The sequence below is a fragment of the Corvus moneduloides genome, chromosome 9 (assembly GCF_009650955.1).
Source record: "Corvus moneduloides isolate bCorMon1 chromosome 9, bCorMon1.pri, whole genome shotgun sequence".
In the NCBI taxonomy this organism is placed as follows: Eukaryota; Metazoa; Chordata; class Aves; order Passeriformes; family Corvidae; genus Corvus; species Corvus moneduloides.
The window spans coordinates 1,771,860-1,785,869 of NC_045484.1; the positions used below are offsets into that span (position 1 = coordinate 1,771,860).

Consider the following 14,010-nt stretch of genomic DNA (forward strand, 5'->3'; position numbering starts at 1 on the left):
TCCTGCCAAGGTAGTGACATTCTTGTCTTTTTCCACCTCTTTCTCCTCTGTGTGCCCACTAGCTGAGGTGTAGCTCACTCTGTATCTGTCTGTGGAAACCTGGACTACGTTCAGGAAACACTAATTGCATCCTCTGTTACCTGGTCAATCAACAGCTCAGGCTGTCAATTTCTGTAAGAAAAAGTTGTAATTATTTGAAGTTTTAGTATAGTGCTGTGGTAATCACAATGGTCTGAAGACACAGACAACACAAGTTTTATAGCCAGAGGGAGTGTATTCTATTAGACTATCAAATACATTTGGAAAAGCAGGTGAAATTTGGGAAATTATTCTATGTCTAAAGACCTAAAAGGGATTTTGTGTATCCAAAAGCTTGCTTGTTTTTTTCTCTCCCGCCCAAACTGGTAAATCCAACACAAGTTTTACCTTTAGCTGTAAACTGTGTTTTGACCACGCAGTGCAAATAACCGCTACTTAAGCGAGTCACCGTTGGGTATTTGTGGAGCCAATTCATTTTGTACTGCTGGATATAGTGCAAGGAAGATAAAATAAGTGTGCTAACTGCTTCCATGTCCTGCTGTTCTTGATCCATTGATAACCACATCTGCACACCAGTGCCAAGGTGGCTGAGCTTTGGCAGACTCAGTCTGCCCTGCACTGGGTGAGATGTGCTGCTGGTTTCTGCGGAACAGCTGAGTGAAAAACATGGGTGTCCACACAGGGCTACTCTTACTCCTTCCCCTCAAGAGCCCTGCTGATTTCTACCACCTCTTATCCTTTATTTCTTGCCAAGAAACAAACCACCAAGGAGGGGGGGTGTGCCCAATTCTGAGGTATTTCAGTTGGGGTTTAAGTCTCTGCACAGCTATGAGAGCAGGGCTCTTTCTTTGGGACCAACAAAAGCAGAGACAGAGCCCAGGCACAATATGGTGTTACTGACTTCTGCTTTCTGAAGGTCACAACATCTTGCCTGAGTTGTTCTGGGAATTAACAAAAAAAAAAAAAAAACCCCAAATCACCTGCTCAGAATCTGTGAATTGCAGCTGTCACTTTCAAACTCCTCCCACTGTTACAATCCTTCCCCTGCCCCATTCTCAGATGGAAACACAACACTAGATCCCAGGAGTCCTAAATTCGTATCACAACACAGCCTGCAGTCATGTGGCCCTTTGAGGACAGCCCTAGAACCCACGACCTTCACAGAGAACAAGTTGTTTTGTTTGTTTGGTTAGGATTTTTTAAGTCACTGAACTACTAAATACATCTTAGCAGCCTGAGCAGCAAAGGTCTTGCAGATGCCTCTCAAATTATTGCAACAGCATTTCGTATTCTGCTGGAGGCTCTAAACTCCAGGGCACAAATGCACAACAGCCACAGTGTAATTTCCCCCACACCAGCTTAGCTGCACTGTGATTTACCACACATTAGCTACAGCAAAAGTTGTGATTTTCCACCTGCATGTACTAATCTCAGCTCTTTTGTGAGATGAAAATACATTACTTTTCATTTTAATGAAAGATGCTGAGGCTTGTTTGTGCCACCAGCAGCACATGCTGGGAATGGGGATTTGAATAATCACAGCTCAGCTCGTTAGCAGTATGAGATGCTCACCTGTGGCAAGAAAAACTAAGAAAATTATTTTCTTGTGTGCTATGAAAATCAAGTTTGTTCTTCAGTTCTAATTGCACCACAGCTGGGTATGGACTGTGCTGCTCTGCACATGCAGTGCTTTTCACTACTTAACTCCCTGCGTGGTCCAGGAGCTGCCCACACAGTCATCTGTACCAGTGAGAACATGGGCTGGCTCGAGACAATGAACCAACCTGAAAGTAGGGGATTGACTGAGCTTCATCATGAACCACTGGACTGATCCCCTCGTGTGAGAGCTTCAGACAGTCCTACAAATTCCCCCAAGGCATCTCTTGTTATGTCTAGTCCAATTTACTAGGCTTAAATGTGTTGGTGAACAACCTGAGTGGAGCACTGCAAACATTCCCCTAGGTAATTTTTGTGAAGAAATGCAGATTGCACACATAGAAGACATTTGTCAATTGTCAGCAGAAACTGCTTCTGTACTCACAGTCACACATGGATGGCTGGATTGTAAAAATTCATTAAGACAGAGGTTCAAGAAGTTTCCCAATCCAGCTGCGGACTCAGCTGCAAGCACCCTTCCAATGGAGACTCCCTGTCACCAAAGGACAGCAACCAAATATACTGTTTGGGAGATTTGATTTCCCACACGTTTTTTAATTTATGTTATCATCCAAATAAACACAGTTTTCTTTTTTACACTTTGCCACGATTATCTGTCTGAAACGAGCCTCCTGTCCTGTTGGGAAATGCTACAACAGTCACCCAAAGAAATGCTTGGATATGGTTTATGGCATTTTAAGGGCAAGGCATGAATTACACATTCCAGGTGGTTATGAGGTTTTAGTTTTGGCTGTGGCTGACTGTTCTCTGTACTAATAGTAACTGGTCCCTTGCCATAGTGCCTGTCCACAACAGGACTCAGAGCTGTAAGCTGAGCTGGAGACCTGTTCAGCCACACTAATAAGAATTACATGGATTTTTTGCCTCACTAAAAACATGTGCAAAGCAGGAGAGGCTTTAGCAAAACAAGTAAAATTGATGAAGGAGTTTGAATTTCAAACTCAGTTCCCTCCAGTGCTGCTACAGCTCACCTGTCACAGCTCTGGTGCTTGCCTTCTTACTCCTCTGAGGCCCCTTCTCTGCCCAGATGTCAGTGACATATTCCATGTCTGGCTCCAGATCCAGTGAGGTGACCATGTAATTTTCACTGCCCACCTGTATTTCCCTGGTGTCTCCATCAGCCGGGGTGTATCTCACCATGTACCTGTCTACAGGAGCCTCCACTTTATTCCACAACACTATGGCAGTATCCTCTGTCACTCAGTCAGTTGTCACATTGGTTGGGCTGTTGACTCCTGAGACAGCATTTCAAAGTGCAGGATTAGCTACCTCCAGTTGAATTAAACCACTAAAATACATGTCATGGCATGTTAGGAAGAAATGCTTCCCTGGAAGTGTGGTGAAGCACTGGAACAGGGTGCCCATAGAAGCTGTGGCTGCCCCACCCCTGGAAGTGTTCAAGGCCAGGTTGGATGGGGCTTGGAGCAACCTGGCCTACTGCAAGGTGTCCCTGCCCAGGGCAGGGGTAGGGTTAGACTGATGCCTGAAGTGGCCACCTAAAAACAGAGACTAGACAAGAAAAAGGGAATAAAGGTAGGTATTTATTTGAAGGGCCTTCAGGAGACACCCTGGGGAGCTAAAAGGCTACACCCAAGATGGACTCCGGGTCACGAGTTCTTCACACTTTTATAAGTTTGGCCCATTTGCATATCAGAATAAATTCTCCAATTACAACCCCAGTTAATGATGAAGTTTGCCCTCCTCTTCAGAAGCCTTAGTTTACATATTTTGGGGCCTGGGACAATCTAGGTGTCCTTGGAGAGCAAACCTATAGTGGCTTGTTAAGTCTAACTAGCATGAGAGAACAGCAGCTAACAGGCCACAGGAAACTTCAGAGTTGCACACTAGGCAGTACAGGATTTGAAAAATATAAAAGTTAAAATCTAAGGCATCAAGATTATGCTCTTTAAGGTCCCTTCAAACCATTCCATGTATGCATTTCCTTTATTTTTGCCTTACTGCTTTGGCCAGCTAAAACACTCAGGTTTCCCCCAACAGCCTTTGAAGGAAGGCATCCATGAGAAACCAGGAGAAAGAAGGAATGTTCTACCATTTAGATGAAGCTCTCCATTTCTTTCTGCAGGCAGGGCTTGCAGGCTACCTGTCTCACCTTCCATAGGTACCAGCTTAACCTAGATGCCTTAAAGATCTAGAAATATAACAAGACACTTTCAAGACAATGTTAATGCAGGAAGTAATATAAAAGCTGGCCTTTAACTGGAGGCCTCCAGAGGCAAGTATGGAAAAATGCCGACCTCACATAGGGCAAATACAGTTTTATAAATTTATCAAACCAGCATAATTGACAAGAATCCCCAATTAGAAACACAGGTGGTGAGGTAATTCCACCCCTTGGTTCAACCTCTTCTGGAGCCCCTCTTCTAGCTGTTTATAGAAAAGTGTCTTGGGAGGGTAGCTCACCCTTGGTCTCCAGAGGAAGCAAGATTAGGATTGGGGCCTTTGGAATGTGTTTTGTCTTTCTGTCTATCAGAATAGGAAAAATGCTGGGGCTAGCTAGGAGCTATATAACTATACAGCAATAGTCTGCAGAGAGACAAATATATGAAGAATATAAAAAAGTGAAAATCATTTTGGCATCAACCTTCTGGCTTGCCCCTCCCAGCTCCAAGTACAGTGCCTACCCTTTCTCTGCCTCCCCTGTCAGCCATCTGCTGCTCCTCCCTTTCTGCCTTCCCTGCAGACCTGTCTCTCAGACTCCCCCAAGGTTTTGCTATTTTAGCTGATGAATCAGAGCTTGGTGGTAGCTCTTGAAGTAGCTGGTATTTGTCTTAGTTATATCTCCTAAATTCCAGGGCTTACATAAGAATATGAGCATTGGGGATTTTTTTTCCCTTTTTTAAGAATTTTTGCAGACCCCATGTCTGCCAAGAACAGCTTGAAAACACAAGTCAAGGGTATTCCAAATAATCAGAAGAACAGCCTTAAAATGACATTGTAGAGGTTGTTAGGTTCTAAATTTCATTTTAATGGAATCATTTACACAATAACCTCAGGAATGTCAGGCCTGATACGGAATTTTTCAGTCTCTGGAAGCAGCACGCCTACCTTTCTGTAAGTGACGAATTTCAGAAATTCCAGAATCTTGTAAGTAGAATGAGAGTTTAAAATTCTTCAAGGTGTCTTTTGCAATAGAATAGCTCAAAAATATTCAGCCATTTTTTTTTTTTTTTTAAGACACTTAATTAGCCAACAGAGTTGTTACTCCATGCAGAGGCTAGCTCACTACACTTATCCTGTGTCTGGACGGAGCTGTTAGTCAAGTTTAGGGTGAAGTTACTGTAAAAAATCAAAGCAAAAGACTGATCTAGGCCTAGGTTTAGTATTTAATATACAATGTAGGCAAGCTCTAACAAGGTATAAGCAGACCTGGCTGCAGGTCATGCATGAAGAAGCAGTCAATTATGAACCTTTTGTGCCGGAATTCTGAGAGATCTGTCCCCAAACCCTGTAGTAAGAGCAACTTTCCACATACCAGTCCTGCCAGTCACCGAGAATGGTTTCCCCTCTGTGCTGTCTTTCACAGGTATGACAGTGACCTCATGTTCTGTTCCAGGTTTCAGGCCTACAAAGAGCAAAAGGGAGCATTACCAACAATTAGGGAAGACAGCATTTGTTCTCGAAGAAAGCTGTTTTGTGTAGTTTATCCAGCTCCAGGTTTGTCACAGAGGGGAACTGAAAGTTTAGATTGCTATCCAACTTGCTTTTGCCTTTTCAATGCTTTGATAGCACCTTTGGTCTAGGCTTGCCCTTAGGGCATATTGACTGCTGCTGGTGGGGACTTCCATAATATCAGCTCTGAAACAGAAGAATGCACTTTTTTCCAAACAAGGACAGAATTATATGAATGAATATGCCTGGAAAATTGCTATCCACAGAGCATAGCTTTCTCCCTGTGGAGACACCCATCCTTATGCGATAGGGGAGCCCCAATAGATCTCACTGGACATTCACACATGAGAGAAGAATTGTCTCAGGACTACAGTCTGACTGTCAGTCATTCCTGCCACTTCTCCATGCTCCTGCCCAGTTTGGAACACCCACGAGTACTCACCAGTCAGGATGTACCTGCTCTTAGGGTCATTGCTTTTGGGCACCATGACCTGCTTCTCCTCCATCTCCATTAGGGATCTGAACTTCAGCTTGTAATAATCACATCTGTTGGTGGGTTCTCCTGCTCCACTTCCAGGGAGTACTCCATCTCCTCTGTCTCCCAGATGGCACTGGCCGCAGGCAGGACTGGGAAAGACAGCAGAGGGATGTAGAGAAGCAGCAGCAGCACAAAAAGGTAAATAGAAGACAGAAAAGTTGCTAAACAATGCTCCTTCCCTGCCCCATTTCCTGCTCTGAGACCCGAGACATTTTCCTCAGCCAAACTGAAGAGTCAAGCAAGTAGAGCACAGTCATTACCTCAACAGCTTTAGTTTTATTGGTAACATGGTAACAGCCCAGCTCTGGTGTTTGCTGGCTCTCAGTTCCCACCTGTTGTGCTAGAAGCAGGAAAAATGTCAAAATCACCAAGCTTTTCACTGTCTTTGCCAAGTACAAACAAACAGCATAATATCAGCTGCTAACCAGATGACATTTCAGCTCTCAAGAGACTGCTTCAAATACACAGCCTTTGCACACTCAACCTCTTAACCTCAGCAGGATCATGCTCATTCAGGCCTGGGAAGAGAGTATGAGGAGACTACTCACTGCTGCAGACATGTCTGGACAGTAAGTACCTAGGAATGACACCCTGCCTACTTTGAAGTTCTTTCTGCATCCAGCTGAACAGTGCATTACTCTTAGTAACATGCTGCCTTTATCCTGCATGCTCCCATTCCTGATTCTTGCAGCAGGCAACACTACAAATTCACTGGAATTCACTTGTCAACAACAAGTGGGATTTGGGCAAGAAAAATGGAGAGAAAGGAAATCTGCAATACATTCAGCCCTAATGATCCAAATCTGGGAACAGATTCTCCAGAAACAATGACATAACTAGGCTGGGAAGAGGAAGTGCTCTCCAGCACTCAGTTCCCCTCACTTGTTGAAATATAACTTAAAGATTTACAACATTCACAATTTAAAAAAAAATATTATCTGCTCCTACCTGTACTTGCTTCTAGATGCTTGGGCTCACTGGCAATCCCCTTCTTCACATGATGGAAGCGTGACATTGTGAGATTCCACCCTTGTAACACATGCAATCTCATAGCTGAGCTGCTCTTTGGGCACGTGGATTTATTTCACCAGCATCTCATACCCAGCCGGATAACAGGTAAGGAGGTAATTATCCACACCAGTCACTGGATCCCAGCTGACAGCCAGAGAGTTCTCCATGGAGCTCAGCACCTGCATATTCTGGGGAGCAAGGACTACAAGAGAAACAAAGAAAAACATTGCAATGAGGATCACAACTTGCCATATGGCCAAGCATGAAATTTCTTCAAACATATTTTGAGTAAGAAAATGCAGAACTGGAGCTCCCAGCCTGCAGTCATCTTGGATTTAACCATTTCTTTCTGCTCAACAGCATATCATCAGATACAAATGAATAATGCAGCCAGCAACAAATACAGTAATTTCCTGGGTGACTCTTTCCAGCTTCTAAACCCACACTGGTGTAAGGAAAACTCTCTCATAGAAAGCTCTCCCTACCAATGCATCCAGGAAGAGAAAGACAAGCCAAACCCCTCTTTTCCTGTAACTGTCAGAGTTAATTCAAAATGTCAACTGGTCCCCAAAACCAGGGAGTGCAGCTTCTCTACAGCAGAGGCAGAAACCTGAGCTTTTCTGCCGGAGTACTGATGGAAACTTACACTTGGTGCCTGGAGGAGACCTGGGCAAATCTGCTGCACTTAAGACATTTCAAGACACCAATATTACCTTAATTTTGCCACAAGACAGACAGCTCACCAGTGTCTTGAAGCAGACCTTGAAAGCAGTCCATCTAGAACATCCGTTTACCATCAAGTTTACCTGATTTTAATTACAAGTGTGTTGGGGTGGCTCAGCCTGCTCTCGGGCTGAAACCATCAAATGTCAGTCACCAGAAGAGATCACTGTGGTCTAGGTTACCTCCCCCTGGGTGGCTCCCAATTCTAAATTACCTCCCCCTGTTCCAGAAAGTTCTCCCTTTTGTGGTTATTAATTGGTTCCCTGTTATGACTCCTGCCTCCATATTTTCCCCATTTGTTCTGAAAAATTGTATCCTCCCCTCTGCTTGTACCCCATTGGTTGTTTTCCCTTTCCCTGCCTTACTCCACCCCCCCATAAAGGGGCTAGCCTGCGTCTCGTCGGGGCTTTTTGCTGGTCCGTGGTTCCCCCTGCAATAAACCTGTTGGCACTCACAGCAGAAGCCCCTCCCGCCTTCTTTGCCTCCGGGCAAACGCCAGCCTGATCATCGGCTGCCCGACAATGTGCTTCCTCTGAGGAGGAGCCAGCGCACGCACCCATCCCAGGCTGATTCCACAGAGCCGTCCAGCGAGGAAGCTGTGGAGGCCAACGCTGCGTCCCCTCGGGGCTTGTGATTACAAGCCCCCGGTTGCGTTACAAGTGAGCTGATCATAAGCTGATCAAGCCATCTACCAGCTGTATTTCATTAGCAAGTGTCGTGATTTGACTCTGGCCAAATGCCAGGCACCCACAGAAGTCACTCACTCACCCTCTCCTGCTACAGCTGGACAGAGGGGAGAAAAAATTTAAACAGAGGGCTCATGAGTTGAGATAAGGACCACGAGAGAACACTCCAAGGGCAAAACAGGCTCAGCTTAGAGGTACAAAGTGAGTTTATTACTAACAAAATCAGAGGAGGGTAACGAGAAGTAAAACAAACATTTAAAAACACCTTTTCTTCCCCCAAGCCCTCCCTCCTTCTCACCCAACAGCACAGGGGAGAGGGCGTGGGGGTTTGCTCAGTTTGTCACCCAAGGATTTTCTTCTGCTGCACAGGGAGAGAAGCTGTAGAAGTTGTTCCCCTGCTGCACCGTGGGCTCCCTGCCACGGGGGAGACAGTTCTCCATGACCTTCTCCAGCGTGGGTCCACTCTCACGAGCAGCGGTGCTGCCAAACCTGCTGCAGCGTGAGTCCCTCCCACGGGCACACAGTCCTCCCAAAACTGCTGCGGCGTGGGTCACTCTTCCACGGGGTGCACTCCTCCAAGGCCAGGCTGCTCCAGCCTGGGAGCGGGGCACCCTCTCTCCATCGGGTCTCCCACTGGAGCACAGCCTCCTCCAGGCATCCACCTGCTCTGGCATGGACACCTCCCCCGTGGGCTGCGGATGTATGTCTGCATTCCCCCGTGGATCCCCAGGGGCTGCGGGTGGATCTCTGCATCCCCCATAGATCCCCATGGGCTGCGGGTGGATCTCTGCATCCCCCGTGGATCCCCAGGGGCTGCGGGTGGATCTCTGCATCCCCCGTGGATCCCCAGGGGCTGTGGGTGGATCTCTGCATCCCCCATAGATCCCCAGGGGCTGTGGGTGGATCTCTGCATCCCCCGTGGATCCCCAGGGGCTGTGGGTGGATCTCTGCATTCCCCCGTGGATCCCCAGGGGCTGTGGGTGGATCTCTGCATCCCCCGTGGATCCCCAGGGGCTGTGGGTGGATCTCTGCATCTCCCGTGGATCCCCATCGGCTGCAGTGGCACAGCTGCTTCACCACGGTCTTCACCAAAGCCTGCAGAGGAATCTTGGCTCCGGTGCCCAGGGCACCTCGTGTCCCTCCTTCTCCACTGACTCCGGTGCCTCCGTGTTGTTCCCCTCAGGTGTTCTCACCTGCTCCTCTTCTCTGGCCAGGAAAAAACTGTCCGTGCACACTGTTCTGATTTTCTTCTTCAATCTGTTATCACAGAGGTGTTAGCAGCCTCTGCAATTGGCCCAGCCTTGGCCAGCAGCTTGTCCATCTTCAGAGCCATCAGGGATTGGCTCTGTCGGACATGGGGAAAGTTTCCAGCAGCTTCTCACAGCAGCCACCTCTGTGGCCCCCACACTGCCAAAAACCAGGCCCTGCAAAACCAACACAGTCCCCTGGTCCGGGGCTGCTCCGGACCCGTTCCCGGCTGCCCCGCTGCTGTTGGGACCCTTTGTGACACGGGACATGATGGTGGCCAGAGACCTTTGTGACATCAGAGAGCCCCACCCTGGCTGAGGGGTTTCTAGGGGCACCGCAGGGCTCGGGGTGCCCAGTCCCAGGAGAGCCACTCCAGAAGGAGGAAGCAACTCCCGGGATCCGTCTGCGCCAGAGGCCGAGAGCGACGGACGCGGACAGAGGCAGCGAAGCCACCCCCGAGTCCCGGTGCCCCAGCCCCGTAGCCAGCTGGCCGCACGGCCAGGCCCGCAGCAGGCAGTGAGTAGGGGCAGGGAGCAGGTCAGGCCTGCCACTGTCACACATCGAGGGGAGGACGAGGGGAGCTTTGCTGAGATGGGCCAAGAGCTTTCCCGGTGGGGAGCTGAGACAAAGCAGGAGATGTCCAAAATCTCCCTGCGGGAGCAGCAGACAGGGCCAGAAGTGCACCCAGTGAAGGGCAGCAGCGCCAAGGAGCTGTCCCGAGGGGCAGAGGATGGAGCCCAAGAGCTGTCCCAGCAGCAGGACGATGTCACCTGCAGCACTGGGGACAAAGCCTTGGGCCCAGGGATGGAGGAGGGGCCCCAGCCTTGTGTCCCGGCGGGGCCCGGCTCCCCCAGCCCCGCGGGCACAGCGGCGGCAGCAGAGGCAGCGCCTGCCCCGCCCTGCGCCTCTCCTGGCCCGGGCCGTGCCACGGAGGCCGAGCCGGCAGCTGCTGCCCCGGCCGGAGCTGCTGGGCAGGAGGAGCCCCGCGAGCCTCTCGCTGCCCAGCAGGAGCAAAAGGCCCCGCAGCCTCCTGTGCCCAGCTGGGAGCTGCCCTCAGCAAGGGCACAGAGCCGGGTTCCTGCCCCAGGGAGCCCCCCCGCGGGCCGCAACCTGGTTCTTGAATTGGCCTGGCCCCTCAGCCGTGAGTATGAGTGGCCCATCCTGCGCTCCAAGTGGGAGCTGGAGGGAGTGTGGGACATGGAGCAAAGACTGGCTGTGAAAATGGGAGAAACAGCCACGGCTGAAAGGGAGCAGAGCCCGGTGCCGGACCCGCTGAGACCCCCCAGGCCCTTGCCCGCCCAGCTGGGAGCCATCAGGGAGCAGCAGGAGGGGACAGCGGCGTGGTCAGAGGAAGGCAGCGACGAGGAGATCTCGGACTGCGACAGGGCCTGGGACTCCTGCAGCGACACAGACCTGTCCCAGGGGGAATATGACACAGACACGGAGCTGTCCCCAGAGGAAGAGGACGGAGACGAAGACCTGTCTCAGTTTGGTGTCACCTTCAGCCCTGAGGACAGAGGCTCGAGCCCAGAGATGGAGGGGGATGTGGTGCCAAAGCCTTATTTCACACCGGAGTCCGACACGTGTTCCCGCTGGGTCCCTGTCATCTACGACCCTCTGAAGACACCCTTGAGTCCAGTGATGGAGGAGGAGGAGGAGCTGCAGCACGAGGCAGAGCTGTCCCAGGGAGAAAGGAACAGCTGCTCCCCAAGGGTGTCCCAGGGGGAAGAGTGTTCGGAGCAGGAGCTGTCCAGGGCAGTGTCAAACAGGGAAGAGTGCACGGAGGAAGAGATGTCCCTCGGAGAAGCCAACAGCTCCCAGGAGCTCTCAGACTGGGAAGAACACCTGGAGAAAGAGCTGTCCCAGGGGGACATCAAGAGCCGGGAAGAAGTTTCCGATTGGGAAGAACACATTGGCACAGCCCTTTCCCAACAGGAAGTGTCCCTTGGCCAGGACGTGATCCCAGGGAACGGCCACAGACCCTTCGTGCACTCCAGCTGGGAGAATGACAGCGACCAGGAGCTCGCGCAAGAGCCCTGGGAAGTCGGCACCGAATCTGGCAGCTGCGTGAAGCCCTTGGCCCCGGAGGAGGACGAGTGGGACGAGCTGAGCGTCCTGGAGCTGCCCCTGGAGGAAGACAAAGAGCAAAAACAGAGGGCTTTTGCGGCAGACGGGCTCCCAGTGCCTGTGCCTCGTGAGGCCTGGGCTGAGGGCCCGGCCCCGGAGCCGTGCAGCCTCCCCAGCCCCTCGCCTGCCCGGCTGGGAGCCCAGGCCCTCCGTGAGCAGCCGGCTGCCCCCAGGAAACGTCCCTCCCGCTTCAGGCGGGTGCTGCGGGCGCTGCGGGGGCTGCTCCGCTGTCCCTGCCTGGCGGCACCGCCCAAGGAGTAGGAGCGACACGGCACCCACAGCAGCCAGCACACGGCACCCATTGCTCCAGAGCCGCCCTCCCTGCGGGGCTGCGGCACCCACGGGGCTCCCAACCCACGGCATCGGGAACCAACGGCAACGGGAGCAGGAGCATGGAGAAGACGGAGATGACAAAGAGAAGATGAAGAAGACGACGACAAAGACGACGACGAAGACGACAAAGACCACGACGAAGACGAAGATGATGAAGAGGATGAAGACAAAGAAGACAACAAAGAGGATGAAGAAGACGGAGACAAAGAAGATGAAGACGATGACAAAGACGACCAAGACAAAGAAGAAGAGGAAGAAGAATAATTCAAAGATACATAGAAGAGTAGGAATAGGAATAAGAATTAAGCAATACATAGCAGAAGAGGAATAAGAATAGCAATTTAAGTATCTCTAGAAGAAGAGGAATAAGAATAGCAATTTAAGTATCTCTAGAAGAAGAGGAATAAGAATTTAAAAATCTATAGAAGAAGGACAGTAATAGGAATAAGAATTTTAAAATCCATAGGAGAAGAAGAGGTATAAGTAGAAGAATGTAGAAATACGTAGAAGAAGAAAAGAGAGAAGCAGAATAGTGAAAGAATAAGGAGAATAAGAAGAATAATTTCAAATTCCATAAATGAAGATAAAATCTAGTAAATAAATAAAATTAGCAAATATTTTCTCTTTGTTCCATATTGTACATTTACACTGCAGTGTAGGATATAAAAACATGAATGCACAGTAGGTTGAATAGGACAGAGTTCCAACTCCTGATGATATTTTCCCATTTTCCAATTAAAATTTGTGAGGCACAAGAGCAGAGTCTCCAGATTTCCTTTCTCCTCTCTCCGAGCCATTGATGCATTTCCCACCTCAGTCCCAGGGAGTGCCCTGGGAGCAGCGACTGCTCAGCCCCAGCGCCCGCGGGAGAGTCCCCAGCTGGAACCCGGAAAGCTTGGAGCCAGCTGGGATGGGGCTCTGCTCCCAGGGAACGAGGGATGGGATGAGAGGGAACGGCCTCCAGCTGTGCCAGGCAAGGGTCAGGTTGGATACTGGCAACAATTAATGCCTGGAAAGGGTTTTCCAGCCCAGGCATGGGTTTCAATGGGGTCCTGGAGCAATGGGAGCTGCACACGGTGGGATGCTTCCAGGCTGGGCTTTGCCGTGGAAAACACAACCCTTTCCCTGGGTTTGGAATAAACCTGGAGTCAATCCAGGTCCCACGCAGGCTCTGGGCACAGCAGGGCCATGAGTGCCTGTCGTGGTTTGGCGCTGGCCCTACGCCAGGCACCCACGAGCGTCACTCACTGACCCTCCCCTGCCACAGCTGGGCAGAGGAGAGAAAAATGTAATGAAGTTGAGTTAAGGACCGGGAGAAAACACTCCAAGGGCAAAACAGGCTCAGCTTAGAGGTACAAAGTGAGTTTATTGCTGACAAAATAGAGGAGGATAAGGAGAAGTAAAAGAAGTCCTTAAGAAAAGCACCTTTTTCCCCCAAGCCCTCCCTCCTTCCCAGCGACAGCGCAGGGGAAAGGGCGTGGGGCTTTGCTCAGTTTGCCACACGAGGTTTTCTTCCACTGCTCACGGAGAGGAGCCCTTCCCCTGCTGCACCGTGGGGTCCCTGCCACGGGAGACAGTTCTCCGTGACCTTCTCCAGCGTGGGTCCACTCTCACGAGCAGCGGTGCTGCCAAACCTGCTGCAGCGTGAGTCCCTCCCACGGGCACACAGTCCTCCCAAAACTGCTGCGGCGTGGGTCACTCTTCCACGGGGTGCACTCCTCCAAGGCCAGGCTGCTCCAGCCTGGGAGCGGGGCACCCTCTCTCCATCGGGTCTCCCACTGGAGCACAGCCTCCTCCAGGCATCCACCTGTTCTGGCATGGACACCTCCCCCGTGGGCTGCGGATGTATGTCTGCATTCCCCCGTGGATCCCCAGGGGCTGTGGGTGGATCTCTGCATTCCCCTGTGGATCCCCAGGGGCTGCGGATGTATGTCTGCATCCCCCGTGGATCCCCAGGGGCTGTGGGTGGATCTCTGCATTCCCCCGTGGATCCCCAGG

The 14,010-nt window shown here is 50.6% G+C and overlaps 1 protein-coding gene across 1 annotated transcript; it reads right to left on the reverse strand.

The window, feature by feature from the left end:
• Window positions 1–8: 8 nt before the first annotated feature.
• Window positions 9–7,738, reverse strand: LOC116447775 (tenascin-N-like). Its single transcript, XM_032117323.1, is given in 7 exon segments — window positions 9–171; window positions 2,688–2,951; window positions 5,210–5,299; window positions 5,789–5,890; window positions 5,893–5,973; window positions 6,833–7,097; window positions 7,609–7,738. Coding segments are annotated over 6 exon segments (663 nt in total). The 5' UTR covers window positions 6,936–7,097; window positions 7,609–7,738; the 3' UTR covers window positions 9–148.
• Window positions 7,739–14,010: the final 6,272 nt, after the last annotated feature.